At 46.9% G+C, this 22,467-nt stretch overlaps 1 protein-coding gene across 1 annotated transcript in view; it reads left to right on the top strand.

Annotated features, from left to right (window-relative positions):
* Positions 1-16,222, top strand: part of CFAP251 (cilia and flagella associated protein 251) — a 71,319-nt gene extending 55,097 nt beyond the window's left edge. The window contains exons 21-23 of the mRNA XM_052654455.1: positions 13,476-13,704; positions 14,750-14,851; positions 16,086-16,222. Of these exons, the coding sequence (XP_052510415.1) occupies positions 13,476-13,704; positions 14,750-14,851; positions 16,086-16,222 (468 nt within the window). The remainder of the gene's footprint in view (positions 1-13,475; positions 13,705-14,749; positions 14,852-16,085) is intronic.
* Positions 16,223-22,467: the final 6,245 nt, after the last annotated feature.

Raw genomic sequence — 22,467 nt, 5'->3', positions numbered from 1 at the left:
GCCCATATTTTCTTTATGCATTCCCACCAACAATGCACAAGAATTCCCATTTAACTTCACATCCTTGTGAGCATTGGTTTTCTCTTTTTTTGATAAAAGCCATTCTGACAGATACAAGGTGATAACTCATTGTGCTTCTGATTTGCATTTTCCTAATGGTTAGTGATGTGATCATCTTTTCATGTACTTGTTGATCATTTGAATATCTTCTTTAGAAAGATATCCCCTCGGGTCTTCTGCCTATTTTTAAAATGGGTTACTTGGTTTTTTTGCTATTGGTTGTGAGTTCCTTATGTATTTTAGGTGTCAACCCCTTATCGGATGTGTGGTTTGGAAATATTCTCTCCCATTCCATAGGTTGCTTTTTCATTTTGTCAGTCATCTCTTCTCCTGTGCATAAGCTTTTTGGTCTGCTATAGACAACATGCTTTCTTAAGTCCATACATTCAGTTGATCTATTCCTCAGTTGATGACACATAGGTTGTGTGAAGTATTTAGGCTGTCAGAGACATGGCTATGATGAATATCTCTGCATATGGTTTCTGTACTTCTTTGATTGTTTTCCTCAGTCAAAGTCCTAGAACTAGAATTACCAGATCAGATAATATTACCAGAATTACCAGATCAGAACTTTAAGGCCCAGTTGCCAAATAGTTTTCTAGAAATGTAGCCTTTTACGGCTCATCCTCAATCACACATAACTCCTAAAACCCAGCTGAGACTTGATGTTCACCTCAGGTGTCTGAGCACAGTTTAGTGATGTGAGCTATGACCCTGGTCATTTCCCTTGGCCTCAGTGGCCTCCCCAGAGTCACCTCTTTTTTTAATTCTCCAAGTGTGACTAGAACATGGCTTTTATTCTCCACATAGAGTCTGGAGAAATGAACTTTCAGAGCCTGTAAACCTAAGTTGGGTCTTGAATGAGCACCTTAAAAACACCTGAGACTCTTTTAAGCTCCTTTAAAGTCTTTTGACCAGTGTGCGTTTTGTAAAAGTATGTGGCCAGAAATGGAAACTATCCAGAAAGTTTGTGCAACCCACATAAAAGTGTTTTTTAAGAGCTGTGTTCCTAAAGCGTATTGCCTAGAACCCTATTTTCTGAAGCTGGCAAGTTCAATAGAATCACCTGGAGCATTTACTAAAAAATCAGAGTCCCTGGCCCCATCCCAGATCTAGCCAATCAGAATCTCCATGGAACCTAAGGATCTGCATTTTCCTTTTCAAAAAAAATTTTTTCTCCTCCTTCTTCTGTTTGTGTATTATTATTTTTTAAAAAACATTTATTTATGTGTTGGACTGCATAGGGTCTTAGTTGTGGCATAAGGGATCTTTATTTGCTTCATGAGAACTTTTAGTTGCAGCATGAGGGATCTAGTTCCCTGACCAGGGATCAAACCTGCAAGGCGGATTCTTTATATATATATATATATAAATTTTAATTTATTTACTTAGTTTTGACTGTGCTGGGTCTTCGTGTCTGTGTGCAGGCTTTTTTCTAGTTGCGGTGCGTACGCTTCTCTTATTGAGGAGCACGGGCCCTAGGGTACATGGGCTTCAGTATTTACCCCACGTGGGCTCAGTATTTGCAGCTCGCAAGTTCTAGAGCACTGGTGCCGTACTTGTGACATGTATGGGCTCAGTTGCTCCATGGCATGTGGGATCCTCCTGGATCAGGGATCAAACCCATGTCCCCTGCATTGGCAGGTGGACTCTCTTAACTACTGAACCACCAGCGAGGTCCCTGCCACTCAGGATTCTTGATTTTAAACCCTGGGCTCAAGTAAATGTGTCCTCTGCAGTACTGTTTTGTCAAGAAGTGAATTCTGGATGTTTAACCTCTGTGACTGTCACCCACCTGCCACGCAAAGTGCTCAAGGGTGGCACAGAGTGACTGTGGTTTTTCTGCTTACTCTGGAAGTAAGAAGTGTAATCACTGAAGGCTCACTCCATTGTCCTATCTTTGGGCAAAAATAATAAAGCTTAATCACCTATCGAAATTTTTGCTGATGAGTAGTAAGTACCCAGAGGGAATTCCCGGGTGGCCCAGTTACGTTAGGACTCCACACTTTTGCTGCTGAGAGCCCGGGCTTCTATCCATGGTTAGGGAACTAAGTTCCCACAAGCCTCATGGTGTGCCCACCCCCCCACAAAAAAAGTACCAGGAAAAAAAGGTCAGCCTGCCACAAATGTTGCAAAGTGATACTGAATATCATTTACCCACATAGAAACAAAAATAGATGAAAATGGTCACTGCCGGCTTGTCGCTGGCTCTTGCATGAGTCCCCCACCCCGGCTGCCACAAAAGGGGTTCCGGTGCCCCAGTGTCTTCATAAATCCCCTGGACTCCAGGGTTTTTCATCCACTTAGAAAACACGTTTACTCTCTGGACATGTTCTCTGAAGGCCCCCGATCCAGATGTGTTCATTGAGGAGCGCGTTTATTGCTGAAGCTCCTCGGGGAGAACTTTTTGATCTCTTGTTCTCATCAGATTTATAGCAATTTTAATAAAAAATGTTTTGGGGGCTTTGAAACTTTTAGACCCAGGCTTTACCCTGGTTCATGAAACATTTCCTACTGAGATGCAGCTGCTCCCCCTCCCCCGAGAAGTTCCATGAAGAAGTAGGCCAAGCTCATAGAATATTGTAGCACTTGGCTACGTGAAAGACAGAGTTTCAAGCTAACAACCCCCAACCCCGCCCAAGGCTAGATATTATTTATATTTTTCTTTATGTCATTTAAACTGCCTTGGAATATGTATCTGATCAGTGTGGCAAACTGAAGCCAAATTATACAAGAATATAACCCTCCCTAAAGGATCCCTAACCCCACCCGTCTTCTGCAGAACACAGCCAAAGAGGTGGGGGTGGGTTGCTCCTACAAATCTTCATTTTTCAAAAGAAAGGTCTGCAGTGTTTATGATGTTGTATAAGGAGCTCAAACTTAGGTTTGGGTTCCTAAGTTAGGGTTCCTTCACAAGTCTGTATAGCTGATTTCACATGCAAGAAAGTGTTTTTCTGGTTGCGTCGGCTTCTCTCTAGTTGAGGCACGTGGGCTCAGTGGTCATGGTGTGCAGGCTTAGTTTGCCCAGAGGACTACCGGGGAAGTCCCATGAGAAAGTTTTGTCTTCCATCTTTATAGGTGTATTCTTTCCTCTTCCGGGTCTTTGGAATATCTTGTTGGGCTCGGCCCACGCTTCATGCCACGTGTGTTCCCTGGTCCCTTGTGGCTATGTTCCTATTTAGCTTTCCGAGCGTTATACATTCGTGATGTTTTCACAGTGATTTTACAGCAGTGTGACCTCTTAGGCCAATTAAGGCCAATCCTGGCAGAAAGGCATGGGCCCAACAAGAGCTCACATGGTGGATGCTCAGCAAATCTTGGTTGAATGAATAAATGAATAATTGAATGATGCTCACCAGTAATGTTTGACTGCAAAGACAATGAGGAAGATAGAATCCCTGACTTCATGATTTGATCTCAGAGTAATTAATAAGTATTTGGTATATTCTGCAACTTTAGCCTTGTTTAAGAGAATTTGGAGATGAAATAAATAATCGCTTAGCTTTTTAAATATGCTCATTTTGGATCCAGCAACTCTACTTTGAGGAATGTATCCTACAGAAAAATTCAGGCAAGGGTAACAGTGACATACAACTACTGCAATGGGTTAGTCGCTCAGTCGTGTCCGACACTTTGCGACCCCACGAACTGTAGCCTGTCAGGCTCCTCTATCCATGGGATTCTCCAGGCAAGAACACTGGAGTGGATTGCCATTCCCTTCTCCAGAGGATCTTCCTGACCCAGGGATCAAACCCAGGTCTCCTGCATTGCAGGCAGATTCTTTACCATCTGAGCTACAACTACTGCAGGATAGTTTATAATAATGAAAAATTAAAAGAACCGTAACGTCTGTTGACAGGAGATGGGATAAATCAAGCCAGACACACCTATACTTAGTAGTTACTGAACAGTGAAACTGACCTATGATTCTTTTTTTTTTAAATTTATTTATTTTTGGCTGTGCTGGGTTTTCATTACTGCGTGCAGGCTTTCTCTCATTGCGGTGAGCAGGGGCTGCTCTCTAGTTGCGATGAGCAGGCTTCTCCCTTTAGCGGCTTCTCTTGTTGCAGAGCACAGGCTCAGGAGTTGTGGTGCATGGATGGAACCCCGGTCCAGAGCAAGGATGGAACCCGGGTCCCCTGTATTGGCAGGCGGATTCTTAACCACTGGACCGCCAGGGAAGCCGACCTGTGATCCTTAACTCAGAAAGAATGTGCTGGTTTTGTTACTGAAGGACAAAAGGCAAGTTGCAAAACAGTATGTAAAGCATGGCCTCCCTTCATTAACAATAACACGTAGATCTCGTATACACCTAGAAAAACTGAAAGAACTTGTTCCAGACGCTTAGCGACACTGACTTCTGAGGCATGGAACTCATAAGAGCTTCTAAACCTTAATTTCTGTGCATCACTTTCTGTCAGCTGGGGCCTCCAGTACCAGCTGGAATCTGGCCCTGGTCCATCAGAGTTTGGGGCTGCCCTGGAGACTCTTGCTCTCCTGGGCTCGCAGCCCCTCCCTCATGTGTGTGTGCAGACTCCAGGTCATTCCAGACTGGACACTCAGCTCCTTCCTCCGTTTCCACAAAAGCAGAAAGCCCAATCCATGCAAGACAGCTTTCCTGAAAAACTGGGAATCACCAGAAAGTTTCAAGCGTAACCACATTTCACAGCAGTTTCCCTAAAACTGCTTATTAGTACTTCCCTGGCACTCCAGTGGTTAAGACTCTGTGCTTCCAGTGCCGGTGGTGGGGGGTGGGGTGGGGGCGGTGCAAGAGTTCAATCCTTGGTCAGGGAACTAAGATCCCACATGCTGAGTGGAGCAGCCAAAAAGTGAAAAATAAACCACGCCCCCTCCAAAACCCCTGCTAATTAGACCTTCTTCCCAGTCCTGATGACCACTCCCGGGGGGCTTCCTAGCTCCCCTCTTCCCTCCCCGAGCAGCACCCTTCCTCTGCCTCTGCTGGCCATGCCAACTCAACTCTTCGCTTGTATTTCCAAATCTGCAGCATAAGCCCACAGCCAGGGTCTACAAACGACAAAACTTCCCATTTAGTTGCATCCACCCTCCTTAATAGATGGTTTGGTTGTAAATTGCCAGGGAGGGGGAGCATCTTACATACATTTCTGAAGAATTTAATTTTTCTTAACTACAGGCAGTAGCTTGTATTGCTTTTGTATTCAGAACAAAACCCAGAAAGATAAATGAACAAATCCTCCCAAAGCCTTGTGCACTAATCTTTGTGGCTAAACCATGGTCCCAGCTGGGATGGAGGGGGCATAGCCAAGTGGTACAGTGGCCCCTCTACAGGGAGGAGAAATCTGAGCAAAGGGTCATGGGTAGCTCTGACAAAACCCCAGGGGAGTTTGGAAATGCGCCCTTTGAAGAGACGTCCTTGGTGTGCTGGGTTTGCTCTGAGACATAAATACCAGGAGGCGTTTCCATCCTGAAGGCGAGAGGAACGATGCACCATCATTCCTCATCCCGCAGCAATAATCAGTGTTGTGGAGAGGCCTTCCTGGTCCACTGAGAACCCCACACCAGGGAGCGCTGCGCCTCCCCACAGAGATCAGGGCAGGACTTCTGTCTGCCGCACTCACAGCATCTAGAGAAAGAAATCCTGAAGTGCTGTGCGGCTACTGAAAGAGAACACAGCTGGTCATAGTGTAATAACACCGACAGTGGCAGCAGCCGACCAGCTCTTCTCGCTTGAGCGCTCGCTGGGCACCAAGCACTACGCCAGCCTCCCTGGCGTCCAGTCCTCACAGCAAGGAATGCTTTCATCATCTCCGTTCACCAACAGGGAAAGGAAGGTCTCAGGGGAGGAGGAAGCCCGCACAGCCACTGAGCTACTGAGGGCAGGGCCGGGGTCTGCACCACAGCAGGCTGGCCTCAGACCCCACATTCTGTTTTGACATGTGCCTCTTACTGCAAATGAGGAAGAAATCCTGTAAGTCAGGACATCGACCATTGGTTATTGCTGCAGGATGAGGAATGACAGCGCACTTTACTTCCATCCTTTGCATCTCCAATGTTTGAATTTTTTTTACAAGCATGTTGTCATCTTGACTGGTTTAAGGATGATAAAAGAATAGATCATAATCATAGTGAAAAATATATTTTCAAAAATACTGATGTTATTTGCCTTGTTACTTGTCTTTGCCCTTGCTTCACCTCTGTATTATTTTTCTTCCTTTTATTTTTCTTTTTTAAAAAGTGTTTATTTATTTATTTGGTTGCATCAGGTCTTAGTTGTGGCCCGTGTGCTCAGTAGTTGGAGCACAGGCTTAGTTGTCCCAAGGCATGTGGGATCTTAGTTCCCCAAGCCACATCCAATGCAGGGATCAAACCCACATCCCCTACATTGGAAGGTGGATTCTTACTGGACCACCAGGGAGGTCCCTCCTTTTATCATTATTACTATTTTTCACCATGCCGCGTGGCTTGCGTGATCTCCTCTGACCATGCAGTGAAAACAGACTCCTAACCACTAGACCACCAGGGAACTCTGTATTTTTCCCCCTTTTAAACAACTTTATTGAGCTATACCACAGATCACATAATTCGCCCTTTTAAAGTATGCAAGTCAACAGCTTTTAGTATGTTCACAGAGTCATGCAACCATCACCACTTTAGGTTCCTCTCAGGCGGGCGACTTCAGGACAAGACCCCCACAGGCCCTAGGAATGGGCCTGGGTTATCCAGGGAGGGGATCCTGGGGTTCAGCATTCCCAGAGTGGTGCCTAGAATTGAGGGGCATAGAATATAGGTGGGCAACTCCCTGTGAACATGCTACCTTACCCAGCAAAAGGGATTTCACTTATATGATTGTATCAAGGGTCTGGAGATTAGGAGATTATCCTGGATCACCCAGTGGGCCCAGTGTAACTACAAGCGTCTTTATAAGAGGGAGGCAGAGGACTTTTCTGGGGGTCCAATGGCTAAGACTCCACACGCCCAGTGCAGGGGGCCAGGGTTTGATCCCTGGTGGTGGAACTAGATCTTGCATGACATAACTAAGGCCCAGAGCAGCCAAATAAATAAGAGGGGGGCAGGAGGGCCAGAGTTTAAGGAGGAGCCACGATGAGAGAAGAAGAGCTTCAGAAGGGTGATGGGCTTGCAGGCTTTGAAGATGGGAGGGGGCCACAAGCCTAGAAATGCAGGCTGTCTCCACAAGCTGGAAAAGGAAAGAAGGAAGAAGGGATGCTGCCCTACCAACAACACCTTGGTTCTGGCCCTTCAAGCCCTTTTCAGACTTGTGGCCTTGAGAACTGTGAGGTCAGTCTGTGTGCTTTAAGCTGCTAGGTGTGTAATCGTTTGTTATACCAGCAATGGGAGACACACAGAGGGTGCTTTGGAAGTGTTTCGTGGGCACCCTTCCCTTGCTTCCCGCCTCCTCACACTTGTTTCCCAGCCTAGAGTGCCTTCCCCTCCCTTCTCACTGCCTGGATCCTCAGTGGCCCACCTCTTCTGAGGCAGTCTTCCCAAGTCCCCCTTACTGAACACTCCTCCAGCCCTGGATGTCAACCTCCTGCATTCAGGCACTGAGATCTTTTAGAGCCACGGAGTCCAACCATGTTAAAATCACTTGGGGGCACTTAAAAAGTACTGATACCTGGGCTCAGCCTCTAATCTGTTGAACTTTGGGGTGGAGCCTGGGCCTGGATAGTTTTGAAAAGCCCCTAGGTGTGGGCACAGGGCCAAGCAGCCAGTGATGGAGCCTCCCTGTTAGTTTACTCTAGCTGGAGTGAGTGTGTGTGTGTGTGTGTGTGTGTGTGTGTGTGTGTGTGTGTGTGTGTGTGTATGTGTAGTCCCCTAAGTGTTTCTTCACAGGACCCAGACCAGTGCCTGGCACTTCGTAGGTGCTTAACCTTTGCTGACTGATTGGCTAACTGTACAATCCTAGAATGCAGGGCCGCCTAGTAATAATTAAATGACTAGTCTTCCATTTGCCAGTGCCAATCCAAATGCTCAGTAACTTCTAGTAGATTGAACTAAATTAACTAGGGCAGTAAGCGGTTATTCTAAATACATCTTTTGTGAGGTTTTTAATTTTTTTTAATTTTTTTGGTCGCACCATGTGGCAGGTGAGATCTTAGTTCCCTGACCAGGGATCGAACCTGCATCCCCTGCAGTGGAAGCTCAGAGTCTTAACCGCTGGACCACCAGGGAAGTCCCAGGCCTTTTGTAAGTTTTAACAGAACTTTTTACATTGTGCCCACAGTGTTTCATTCATTCATTCAGTAAACATTTCTCTGGGCCTTCTGAATGAGGAAGCTGCTGTGGAAATAGAGATGAATGCCATTGCTACAGCTTAATGGAGGAGACAGATGTAGACCCGAAGAATTAGACCATGCATCACAGCTGCCACCCATCATTACCCTCAGTGAAAGTCACAAGAGCTGGTGCTGCTTCTTTTTGGCACAAGTATCACCTCCGCCAGGCACCACGGTGTAAGAACCAATTCTCAAAGCTGTGGCCCCCAACACCAGCAGCACAGTCCTCACAGGGGGATTTGTAAGCAAAGCAGATTCTCGGCCCCCATCCCAGACCTGCAGAATCAGAAACCCTGGGGATGTGACCAACAGTCCGTGTTTTAACAGGGCCTCCTAGTCATCTTGATGCCTGATATAGTTTGATTTCCCCTGCCCTAAAGCCATAACTTCTCAACCTTGGCCACACATTCATATCCCCTGGGGAGCTTTGTTAAGCTATGACTGCTCATACTCCACCCCTGACCAATTAAATCAGGATCTCTGGAAACGGGGCCTGGGCCTCAGAATGTTTAAAGCTCCCGGGTGAATCAAATGAACCCCTGCCTTAGCAGATGACAGCCCAGCACGAGAATGCCAATAAAAGACCAAGTTGAAGCCAGCCAGAGCATTTTGGGTGGCCTTGGGGGCTCCCGCTCCTCCCCTCCGCCGCCCCCCCCCCCCCATCGGGGCCCTGGGAAGGCTGTGGTGTTTCATTCTAGCTCTAGGGTTCCTCTCCCAAGCGTGAACCTTGTTCAGACACGTAGCAGAACCTGCCTCTTCAACTAACACTTGCAAACTAGGCTTGGGAAAGAAAGTCGTGATGCTAAAGCTGCCAGCTCTCTGCTTGTTGAGCAGTGAGTTTTGATCAGTCATTTAAGGAAAGAGGGTAAGAGGTGAATCACCTACAGAGTGATTTGTGCCAAGCATGTTCCCTGAGATCTTTGGAATGCTCTGAGTATGAATAACTCCAGGCACTTTGGGATTTCTTTCTGTCATCTTTGAGTTACTGTCCTATTTCTGAATTGAATTTAAGTCACATGTTGTGTTTATAATGTACACATATCATTTACATTATAGTTTCTATGTTTATAAATGATATAATTGTGTGCATTGTAATCAGCAAGGGCGTAGAAAGTACCATAATCACAAGAACTCTTAATGGCTGTTGAGTGCTGACTGTGTCTTAAGCATTATGTCTACACTTAGATATGCTGTCACAGTAAGCTGCAGATCAGCTCTATTGCAAATCGTTCACCGTATTACCCACCTTTTCAAAAAGGGAAACCGAGGATAAGGAACATCATGTTACTCACCCAAAGTCACGTGGGAAATGGCAGCACCAGGGTTCGAATAGAGATCTGTCATCAAAGATTGCAGTTTTAGCTGCAGTCTCCTCTGGCTCATAGTAAGTGGTAGCACATGCATATACTCATGCTATTAAAATCATATGGTGCAGGGAATTCCCTGGTGGTCCAGTGGTTAAAAAGTCACCCAGACATGCAGGGGACTCTTTATTGATCCCTGGTCGGGGAACTAAGATCCAATGGCCTGTGAGGCAAGTAAGCCTGTGCTCTGCAACTACTGAGCCTGCATGCTCTGGAGCCCATGTGCCACAGCTGGAGAGCCCACATGCCTAAGTTACTGAAGCCCGTGCTCACTCTGGAGACCCTGGGGCAGAGCTAGAGAGAACCCCACACACTGAAATGAAAGATAAGATCCCGCATGCTGCAACTAACACCCAAAGCAGGCAAATAAATAAATAGTAAAAAAAATCTGTATGGTACAATCTGTAAATAATATGCTACCATATAGTTTTACTAATACAGAAAATTATACATAGTTTAACATCAGTTACACATAATATAACTCAATAAATGCTATACATGAAAATGTTACCAGTTAGAGCTGCTGACATAGTAATGATTGAGGTTCATTTGTATCCATAACCAATGATGTTATGTCTAAAGACCATTCCTGGGAGTGTTGCATTGAAAATATGTGGCTTCTTTGAAAATATTAGGTGATTACTAAGATACAGTGTAAAAAGCAGGATACAGAAAGAATATATACACAAACCAGATTTGCAAAAAAATAGACACATGTATTTTGTATGCATGGGAAAAAGTGTAAAGAAAGTGCCCCAGATCCTTCATAGTAATTATGATCAAGATGGGTGGACTGCAAGAGGTTTGTATTTTCTTCTTGATACTTGGGACAAGACCAAGACACTGGGATGCTCCAGACTGGCTGATATTTGACATTGCTTCCCACTGGTGCTTCTTTCAGTTTTTGCTCTACATTTATTTAGTGGACAGGAAGAAATTGGTTATCTACCAGTAAATATCGTGTACAAATACAGATTATCTTCCAAACTCATTCCTACAGACCAAGTTAGAGTTATGTTCTGGGGGAAACCATTATTTCCCACTATTCTATGGCTCTTATTCTCTCTCTCTCTCTTCCCTTGTCTTTCTCTATAAAATTCAAAACCTCTCAATGTGGAGGAAGACATATTCACCAATGAAGTCATTTGGTCCTTGGTTTTTCTTCACAGAAGTTGTAAAGTTACTAATTCCATCTATTTACTTGTTATAGGTCTGTTCAGATTTTCCAGTTTTTCTTGAGTCAGTTTTGGTCATTTGTATCTTCCTAGGAATTTGTTCATTTTTCCTAAGTTATCTGATTTATTGGCATATAGTCGCTCATACTCCTTTTAATTTCTGTAAGATTGGTGTCAATACTTGCATTCCCTCTTTCATTCATGATTTTAAAAATTGGGGTCTTTTTTTCATGGTCAGTCTCACGTAATATTTGTCAACTGTGTTGATATTTTCAATGAATGATGGCTTCCTAGGTCTTCATTTTAAAAATTATATCACATAAGTCATGTGTATGTTACAAAATATCTTGGTGTGTATAAAAGACTGCAGGATAAACACGGAAAAGAAAGAAAGGAAAAAAGAACTACAATGCAGTTGTCATAAGCGATCAGTCCTGTCTTTGAGTTTCACACTGAATTATTTGCTTATTTATATAAACTAATGTCTAAATTATTCAGGGTTCTGTGAGCTTCCCTGATGGCTCAACAGGTAAAGAATCCACCTGCAATGCAGGAGACACGTATGAGACATGGGTTTGATCCCTGGGTCAGGAAGATCCCCTTGAAGAGGAAATGGCAACCCACTCCAGTATTTTTGCTTGAGAAGTCCATGGACAGAGGAACCTGGCAGGCTACAGTCCATGGGGTCACCAAGAGTGGGACACGGCTGAGCACATGGCACAAAACAGCTTCTTCACAAAGCAGTTAAGTTCAGTTCAGTTCAGTCGTTCAGTCGTGTCTGACTCTTTGCGACCCCATGAATCGCAGCACACCAGGCCTCCCTGTCCATTACCAACTCCCGGAGTTCACTCAGACTCACGTCCATCAAGTCCGTGATGCCATCCAGCCATCTCATCCTCTGTCGTCCCCTTCTCCTCCTGCCCCCAATCCCTCCCAGCATCAGAGTCTTTTCCAATGAGTCAACTCTTCTCATGAGGTGGCCAAAGTACTGGAGTTTCAGCTTTAGCATCATTCCTTCCAAAGAAATCCCAGGGCTGATCTCCTTCAGAATGGACTGATTGGATCTCGTTGCAGTCCAAGGGACTCTCAAGAGTCTTCTCCAACACCACAGTTCAAAAGCATCAGTTCTTCGGCGCTCAGCCTTCTTCACAGTCCAAGCAGGGACATAGCAAATACAGTGCAAGATTTGATGTTGTTCAGCCGCTCAGTCATGTCTGACTCTTTGCAGCCCCAAGGACTGCAACACACCATGTTTCTCTGTTCTTCACCATTTCCTGGGGCCAGTCGGTGACACCATCTAATCATCTCGTCCTCAGTCGTCCCCTTCTCCTCCTGCCTTCAGTCTTTCCCAGAATCAGGGTCTTTTCCAATGAATCGGTTCTTCATATCAGGTGGCCAAAGTATTGAAGCTTCAGCTTCAGCATCAGTCCTTCCAATGTATATTCAGGGTTGATTTCCTTTAGGATTGACTGGTTTGAGCTCCTTGCAGTCCAAGGGACTCTCAAGAGTCTTCTCCAATACCTCAGTTCAAAGGCATCGATTCTTTGGTGCTCAGCCATTTTTTATTGTCCAGCTCTCACATCAGTACATGACTACTGGAAAAACCATAGCTTTGACTATACAGACCTTTGATACTTAGGTGAAAAGTGATAAAATGAAACACTGTTCATGCCAGTGCTAATAGTATTGGCCAGTTGGACAGTGGATCAGAACTGCTGTAAAAAGTACCAAAAACTGGGTGGCTTCACACAATGGGAATTTATTCTCTCATGGAAATCCAAAATCAGGGTGTCAAGCAGGGTCAGGCTCTCTGTGAAACACATAGGGGATAAACCGTCCCTGCCTCTTCTAGTTTCTGTGGTTACCAGCAGTCCTTGTCTTTCCTTGGCTTAAGCTGTTATCATTCCAACCTCTGCCTCCACCATCATATGTCCATCTTGGCCTTGAGTGTCTCTCTCCTCTTTTAATGAGAATGTGACTGAGCCAAGCTTATTCTGCTTGCCACATGACAGGCCAATACATTGGGAGATGAGTTGTTGGAACATGGAATAACGATTTTAATCGTAAAGCTAGCAGACCAAGAAGATGGCAGACTAGCATCTCAAAAAATCATCTCCCCTCAGTCCCAGTTCGAGCTCCTTTTATACACAAGACGGAGGGGCACACTGTGGCGCCAACCAATCGCTGAGCAGGACCACTAATTGTTTCTCGTTGACAGTTGCTCGCTAATGGTTGCTTGCTTGGGGAGGGGCCCACTGTGGCACCGACCAATGGCTGAGTAGGCCCACTACCAGCTTGCACCTGCCCCACTGCTATACAAGGACACCGGTCATATTGGATTAAAGGCCCACTTTATTCTAATATTGATCTCATCATACTAGTTACATCTGCCATGACCCTGTTTCTAAATAAAGTCACATTCCGAGAGATGGGGAGTTAGGACTTCAACCTGTCTTTCTTGGGTTGGGGTGGCGGGAGGAGACAGTCAACCCATAGCAGACATGTTCTAAGCTAACTACGAACATTTGTCTGTTATGCTCCAATTCTTAGAAATCCATCTGCTTACTGTGGTCCATTTTTTTCCCCCCAAACCTCTTTTCTAGATTGAAGATATGTTTAACGAAATCAGATTTAGTGAGTATGTGGACACTGGAAAGCTCATCGACAAAATCAACTTACCAGATTTCTTCAAAGTCTACCTCAATCATAGGCCACCTTTCGGTAACACCATGAGCGGCATCCAGCAGAGCTTTGACATTCTTGGTTTCACCAATTCGAAGGGAGAGAAGGCTATTCAAAGAGAGGATTTTCTGAATCTGCTTCAAACTAAAGGTAAATACACAAATAGGTAGGTCTCGTAACACCCTTGGGCCCATCCCACTGGAGAGAACTGAGCTGGGACACCCGCATCTTTGATTTGACAGAGCTTCAGCCCTGAGGATGCTGCTTACTGACTCACATGGCTGGTAAACAAGGAATAAAGGGAAGGATGGCAGGGACCTGAAGGATGGAGTATGTGTTCCAACTTCCTGGGAGTGCGCAATTCAGGGCCCTAGATGCCTTCCTCTCACCTTGGGCTTCCCAGGTGGTGCTAGGGGTAAAGAACCTGCCTGCCAATGCAGAAGACAGAAGAGACATGGGTCCAGTCCCTGGGTTGGGAAGATCCCCTGGAGGAGGGAATGGCAACCGACTCCAGTATTCTTGCCTGGAGAATCTCATAGACAGAGGAGTCTGGCAGGCTACAGTCATGGGGTTGCAAACAGTCGGACATGACTGAAGCAATTTAGCACAGCACTCATAAAGCAGGAATACAAGTGTCAGCCATCAACCTCACGATGAGGTACCATGAGATTGGGTTACATTTGTGAGATAAAACCACACCAAAGTGAAAAAAAAAATCAGTTTTAGGGACTTCCTGGGCAGTCCAGTGGTTGAGACTTCGAACTTCCAATGTGGAGGGCACGAGTTCAATCCCTGGTCAGAGAAATAAGATGCCACATGCTGTGTGACAGCCAAAAGACCAAAAAAAAAAATTTTTTTTTTTTCCTTTTTCTCTGGGTGATCATTTCGTCTCAGCAAAACTGGTGTTTCTAACATGAGGGAAACTGAAATGAAGCCAAGTGCAGTCTTTATCAGAAAGCTGTTCCCCATCTGCACAAGCCCCAACACAGTCCCCCAGGTTGGAGCCCCACTTTTAGCGCCATATAAGGAAGTCTATGTGACCGTAACACGGGACTTCCTAGGTGGCTTTTGTATCTTAAGAAAAAGAAACCCGTGGAATAATTCTCTGGAAGACTTTAGAAAGATGATGCTAAGCTCTGATAGGAAGCTCAGTCCCACAAGCTGAACCGCCTCCTTTTCGCTTTGCGATGCCCAGGTGAGCACATGACGGAAGAGGAGATGACGGACTGCTTTGCCACACTGTTTGGACTGAATCCCGAGGGCTGGAAATCCGAGCCTGCAGCCTCCTCTGTCAAAGGTACTACTAGCGAGTGGGCTCTGTCTGGGCACGTAACCAGGGCACGCTAATTTGTTGTTGACTTGAGTGCATTTATGTCTCCTGACTGGTGCCAGCCACTCTCCTTCATACTGCGCACACAACAAAGCAGGTCTGTGGGGAACCCAACATGAATAAGTTATGAAAGGACCAGGGAGCGGTGGTCACGTTGAAGAGATGAAAGCCTTTGTTCGCGGGCTCTGACATCCCCCGTGTCTTCTGGCCTTGTTTTTCCCTTTATTCCCCCGACGCAGTCCTCATCTTTCCAACCAGGGTAGGCGAACACTGGCCACTAATTGAGAATACGGTTTGGAAGTCGTTTCAGGGGAGGTATAGTCAGGAGAGCCTTGGAGGACAAGAGGGTCAGGGACCGGGGGCAGGCAGGAGCCCGAACCCAAGTTGCCAGAACTTGAATGTCTTTAGAAATCCTCCTGGGGACTTCCCTAGTGGACCAGTGGTTAGGACTTGGTACTTCCGCTGCAGGGCTCACAGGTTCAATCCCTGGTCGGGGAATTAAGATCCCACACGCGTGTGGTGTGGCCAAAAAAGATCATCCTCTTCTTCTTTCCTATATGAGGATTTCCCACCTCCTTCTTTTAGTCCATTGCCCCGAGTGTGCTGGAACATGTCTGTGGACAACCCCCGAGGGCTGCCCCGCTGCATCCCCCCCAAGAAGTCAGGAGCAAAGACCCCTCACTGGGCTTCCTTCTTCTTCTCCTTTTGTTGTCTTTTCCCAATTTCAAATTGAACAGGGTTCCTAACTCAGACAGTTCTAGACTCCAGTGTCTGATCTGTCATTTCGAACCTGCAAGCTCCTCCACCCCATTCCTTGTGTACTTGGTATCTCAGAGTGTAATTTTCACACACACACACACACACACACACACACACACACATGCATGCACACACACACGCACATACATGGATACAGTATTCCTAAGTGTCTCAAAACAGTAAAATCAATGATGCCATATAGTTGAGGTTTTCCAATAACGTGTGCAGAGAGATTTGGGTAAGAGTGCTCCAAAACCAAACCACAAAGGAGGGATTTTGACCGATTTCCACCCCAGGACTTCTCAAGGAGCCAGAGCCAAATCCCTGCACAGAGTGCCTCTCACTTCTCTTTCGTATCAGTTCCTCATATTTTTTGGAAAATGCTTCTGAGTTAGAAACCTAATCATTATGAAGGCATTTGCTTTCTTCTCTTGTTTGTTAGGTTCCGAAATTTGCTTAGAAGAAGAACTTCCAGACGAAATCACTGCAGAAATATTCACGACTGAAATTCTTGGCTTAACCGTTTCCCAAGATTCTAGACAAGATCCTAGGATCATTGAAGCCGAGCAGAGTTTCTGAAGCACAAAGGACTTTGTGTGTGTGTGTGTGTGTGTGTGTGTGTGTGTGTGTGTGTGTGTGTGGTCCCCCCCCGCCAAGAGGTACCACTATTCTGGCATTTCCCTACCCCTGCTCTAATCTTCAGAACGTTTAGACATTAAAAGCATATTTCTGTTAAGCAACAGATTTCACAGAATTGGACATTCCACTCTGTCCAAAATAGAAAAGTGGGTGGAAACAAGAAAAACACTGGGGGTTGGATGGACGTGGTGGCTGGAAACCCCGACTGCCATCCCCATGCCTGATCCCGTGCTGCCTGGAGCAGGGTTGCCAGGATGAGGAGGTGGCGTGGTCCCCGGGGGCAGAGAGGGCCTCGGCCAGCAGCTGTCCTTCCTCGTGACACGTGTGGCCTGATTCCCATCGTCTCGAGTGGCACCTGGACCCTTAGCCTAACATGGCCAGATCCAGATCATCCCAGTCTGCTGTTAGACTGGGGTGGGAGGTGTTGGGTGCTCAGTGCTGCTGAGAGCCCTGGCTTGTGGCTTCTTATCAGTAAACCCCTTGAGCAGTTGTGTGCAGCCGTTATGAAGAGCATCATCGGCCAAGCTTAACCCTGGTAGCAGCTGCCAGAGAGAATGCAGAAAAAGCCCTGCTCCCTGCCCCCCAGAGCCCTGTGGGTGCACACCTGGACTAGAAACCACACAGCCAGCCTCCCCGGGGCAGAGCTCGGCCCGTGTCAGCTACCCTCTCCCGTGACACACACATCGCACGGGCCCATCTGCTTGGCTCACAGCCTTGAACTCCACTGGGCTGCAGAGCACCTAGCAGGCAAAAACAGATCCCCAGCTCAGGGGTTGTTTCAGGAGCGTGACTAAGGCTGCAGCGCTGTTTTGACCTTGAAAAGACGGTACCCCCGCCTATAAACAGATGAAAGTTATGGTCCGATTTCGTCCTCGGTTATGAAGCCTCTCTCAGGCCAGTGGGCCAAAGGTTATCCTTCACATGTATTCAGTCCAACACCCCCACCCACCCGAACCAGCGCCTTTCCCAGAGAAACCAGCCTTTGAGATGACGTCGCTGACCTCTGTAAAGGTCCTTCCTCCCCAGGGGCAGAGCTCCATGTGAGAGGAACAGGACGGCTTCAGCATCCTTCTCCTGGCACGGAGCCCCCTGTGTGGCGGCCACTCAGAAACCTGGCTCCTGGTGAGTCCTCGGAACACCCCGGAACACAGGACAGAGCCAGCTCCCCAGCCAGGCTGTGTCACCGTGACCTTGGGACAGCCGGTGTGGGCCATGGTCCAGCAGGCACCCCACTGGTCAGATTTTACCTTCAGGGCTTGCAAGCTGGTTTACATTGCATTCTTTTTGAAAAACCCAAGAAGAAAAACAAGCTTTATGAATCAACTTTGCAGCCGCTGAGGGCTTAGGAGAGATAGATTATCAAGCTGGTTAAAAGGTTCCTGGGGACGCTTTAGGGAACAGAAAACTCTCCAATGACTTGTTTCCTTCCAAAAAAAATAGCTCAGAGTTGGATGTCCTCTGGACACCCACAGGGAGCTTCTCTCATTGGATCTGGCTCCTCTTTTTTGCTTCTTATTAAGACATATATATTGAAGTCATTGTGTGGAGCAGAATAGGCCTGTGACCAGTTGGACCTGCTGTGACTGGGCCAGTAGCAGTAACCACCTTCAGGCCCAGGCTGAGCCTCAGTCCCTCTGTGCTGAGTCGGTATGTGGAGGGGGAGGTCCTGGTGGCGGCCAGGAAGGGTTAGGGAGAGGGTCAGGCATCCCAGGTGACACTAGTGGTAAAAAATCTGCTCGCCAGTGCAAGAGACATGGGTTCAATCCCTGCATCGGGAAGATCCCCTGGAGTAGGAAATGGAAACCGGCTCCAATATTCTTTCCTGGGAAATCCCATGGACAGAGGAGCCTGGTGGGCTATACTCCATGGGGTCACAAAGAGTCAGACACGACTGAGCACACACACATAGGGTAAGGGTTAGGGTCAGGGCAGCTGTCCACCCAGGAAGGCCCAAGTAGCCAGGGGCAGCAGGAACCGTGTCAACAGCCTGGCCAGAGGAGCTCCTGCTGGTGCTTTTCTTGGGGTGTCTCTCAGCCTGTGTGACCAGGAAGAAGAGCAGCTCAGGTGTACCTTCTGGCCCCCAGAGGGCATCTGCACCTCCATCCCCCTCAGGCCCACCAGCTGGCCGCACAGGCAGTGGAGAAGCAGGCCCCAGTGCCCCAGGCCAGGGGAGGAAGCGGGGTCACCTTCCTGCCAAGTGAGCAGAGAGCCCAGACTCTCCCAGCCGCGTGGCTGGCACAGCAGGGACACCAGAAAAGGAGGAAGGAGTGATGGCAAACAGTTTCACTGGGCTTGTACCTCAAGACGTGGGGACACACGCTGGACACCAGAAAGCACCATGTGACGCTCTGAAAGCACCATGTGATGTGCTTTTGAAAAGATAATAGCATATCACATGGGCCTCTGGCTACTGGGCTCTGCATCCTGGCCTGTTGCTTCCAGAGTTCTGGAGGTGGAAAAGGCATAGTCATCCAGGAACCACTCAGAGCCTCCCCCACCCCCCAGTCTCTCCTCCAGAACCCCCGGCCCCTCCGGTGCAGGGTGAGCATTCTGTTTACCCAGCACTGGCCCCACAGGCCAGGCTGGGCTGAGTCCTGCCTCTGCCACTGAGTAGCACCCTATGTGCCCTCGGGTGTGGCTAATCTCTTAAACCTCAGTTTCCTCCTGGAACAATTCCTGGGGTGGTGGTGAAGATTAAAAGAGATATTGCAAATAAAGTGTTCCTGGCATAAGGTAGTGCTCAAAATAGGATGGCAGCTATTATTACTGCCGGCAGAAACTGTGCCTGAGACTCGGGAAGATGTCTGATGAGAATTAATCTCTTCCAACTCCAGGGTCTTAGCACCAGTTAACACTTGCTCAAATAAGGGTCTCTGCAAGCTTTGACAAAGGGCCCTCAATAAATATTTGCAGAACGATTGAATGAATGAGCGTGAAGCTTCAGTGCTCTTTTAATAGCTGACTTAGTTTCTGAATCAAAGTGAATCCGGCCCCCACAGGCCATCCGCATCAGGGTCAGCAGACTCTCTGGAAAGGGCCAGAGAGTAAACAGTGGGGATCTGTGGACCCAGTGGGCTGTCGGACACCTCAGCTCAGCCGCTGGAACACAAATGCAGCCACACAGAACTTTGGTCCAGAAAAGAATGAGTGTGGCCCCATTCTAATAAAACTTTACTTATGGATGCTGAAATTAATGTGGATTTCATGAGAACTTCCACATATCATGAAATCATCTTCTTTTGATATTTTTTTCCAACCACTTAAAAATGTGAAAACTGGGACTTCCCTGGTGGTCCAGTGGTTAAGACTCTGCGCTTCCACTGCAGCAGGGTTGCGGTTCCATCCCTGATTGGGGCACTAAGATCCCACTTGCCTGGTGGCCCAAACAAACAAACAAACCAAAAATAAACAAATAACTGTGAAAACTATTCTTAGCTTGCAGACCACACAGACATGGCAGCCCAGATCCATCCCACAGGCTGGAGTTTGCTACACCTCATTGGCCAGGATGAATCCAACAGATTTTTACAAATATGACGAATCTATACAAAACACCTGACTAGTACTCCTCAAAAATGCCCAAGTCATGGCACTTCCCATGGTGGTCCAGTGGGTAAGAATCTGCCTTCTGACACAGGGGATGCGGGTTTGATCCCCGGTTGGGGAACTAAGATGCCTTGTGTCGCGGGGAAGCTAAGCCTGCACATCCCAACTAGAGAGTCTACGTGCTACAACAAAGACGCAGCACAGCCAAAAGAAAAAGAAAGCCCAGGTCATGACGAACATGAAAAGACTCAGAAACTGTCACAGGTCTAAGGAGCCTAAAGGGAGACGATGACGAAATGTGAAGCAGGATCCTGGTTTTCTGGATCAGAAAAAAAAAAAAGGACATTAGGAAGAACTGGTGAAACCCAGAGGAAGTCTGTGCTTTAGTTGATACTGTTTGGTCCAAACTTAATTTCTTAGTTTCAATAAACGTATCTTGGTTGCCTTAAACGTGCACACAAGGAAAGCTGGGCCAGCAGACTCGTGGAACCCCCTGACACACCAAGGCCAGACTCATTCAGTGAGCCAAAGGTTTGTATGGTCAGACCCTAGAAAGGGACATAAGCTCAAGGCGAGGTACACAGAAGTCTAGAACCATTTCTCCCTTCCCTTCAGTACCACTGTGGCGTGGTCCTTCCTCCCAAGTCTGAATAGGTATGTTTTCATGTGGGCAGGAGGGAGGGAGGGAGGGAGGGAGCCCGCATATTCAAGAGGATGATCCCCTTCGCTTTCAGATATAGGATAGGCTGCCCCTCAGAGGATCCCAGGAAAGACCGTAGAGAAGTCACAGGTGGAGCCGCCCTGAAGCTGGTGTGTTATCTCACGTGACAGTAGACACATGTGCAAAAGTTCACAGTGGGTTTCAGCCCCATAAACCTTAAGCCCTCAGTCAGCATGAATTCATCCTTCGTAGTTTCCCCCAGGAATTTCAACATTTTGAAAAGACACAATTTTCTCCATGATCTCGTTGTCTGTTCTTGCAGTCAGGTCTAACTCCACGTTCCCCTGAGTCACTGGTGGTATCCCAAAGGCATACAGTGAAGCTTCACCAGATGCTGGCCACTTACCTCTCCCTCAGTGTGCTGTGGATCCCCTCCACCTTTTCACTGTTCTAGGAAAGAGGACAGAATAGCAGAAACTGGTGCCAGATCCTCTAACAGCAACCTCAGTGTAACTGTGTGTGCCCTGCAGCATGCTAAGCCCAGAGATAAAGTGTGGCAGGAAGCACTGGCTCTTCCCCTTTGGAAGGTTACATCATAGTGAGGGAAACAGATATGTCAATAATAACTACAGTGTTTTGTGATATGACATAGAGGCATCCAGAGCAGACAGGGTGGGAAGGAGGAGGAGCAGGAGAAGGCGACCAGGGAGAGGCGGAGAAGCTACATAAATGTGGCACTCGCTCTAAGCCTATCTGAGTGGTGCCTGGGGGAAGTGGCAGGAGAGCAACTCAGGGAAGACAGTGGTCACATGGATGGCCTTGTGTGCCAAAGCAAGGAGGTTAAACTTGATGTTAAAGGGAAGGGAGAGAAGGAGATCAAACTTGCATCTCCGGGGCCTACGGTCAGGTGATGGGGAAGAGGGGTTGTCTGGGGAAAAGGACCACAGCAAGGAGACTATCACAGTACTCTGGGGAGAAGTGAAGGACTGCAATGAGAGAAAAGGCACTCAGGAGAAGTAAGTATAAAGAAAAAGTTAAATGTTATCAAAGATAGTATCAATCATGACCCTTGGTTTGCAGCAATAGAAATTGGCTCTGGTTAGCTTCAGTGGAAAGTGACGTTATTTGAGGACCATAGGCTCCGTGGAGAGACTGGAGAAGCCAGCTCAGTAAATGGCCAGGAAGCAACCACAGCCAGGATGCCAATGGCGCCACTGGGAGCTCACTGCCTCCAATACCTCAGGCTCTCCAGTGGCCATTTCTGCTGTAAGTCATTTCTCCACTGCCCCATATGCCCTCAAAATTCCAAATCAAAACCACAATGAGATACCCTTTTACCTCCACAAGACTAAAATGAAAAAGAAATGGAAACACAATAACAAGTGTTGGTGAGGATGTGGAGAAACTGGAACCCTCCTGTACTGCTGGTGGGAATGTAAAATGGTGCTTTGGAAAACAGGCTGGCAGTTTCTCAACATGTTAAACATAGAGTTACCATATGACCCAGCAATTCCCCTCTGGTGAATTGGTATGTAGCTGGGAGAAATGAAAATACACATCTGCACAAAAACTTGTAAACTAATCATCATCACAGCATTATTCATAATAGCCAAAAAGTAGAAGCAACCCAATGTCCATCAATGAACGTGGCAAATCCACATAATGGAATATTACTCGGCCATAAAAAGAATGAAGTATTAATACATGCTACCACATGGATGTAAAATATGCTGAGAAAAAGAAGTCCGACCCAAAATGACACATATTATATGATTCTGCTTACATGAAATGTCCAGTGGAGGCAAATCCATAGAAATAGGAAATAAACTCTCAGTCAGCTAAGGCGAGGGGTAGAAAGAATGATGGCGGATGGGTAGAGGGTTTCTTTTTTGGATGACAAGAATGCTCTAAAATTGATTGTGGTGATGGTTTCACAACTCTGTGACTATACTAAAAAAAACTTAAAAGGGTGAATTTT

This window comes from Budorcas taxicolor, chromosome 17 (genome assembly GCF_023091745.1).
Source record: "Budorcas taxicolor isolate Tak-1 chromosome 17, Takin1.1, whole genome shotgun sequence".
NCBI lineage: Eukaryota > Metazoa > Chordata > Mammalia > Artiodactyla > Bovidae > Budorcas > Budorcas taxicolor.
Note: the sequence above shows the minus strand (reverse complement) of the source record. Positions and strands in the feature narration are given on the sequence as shown.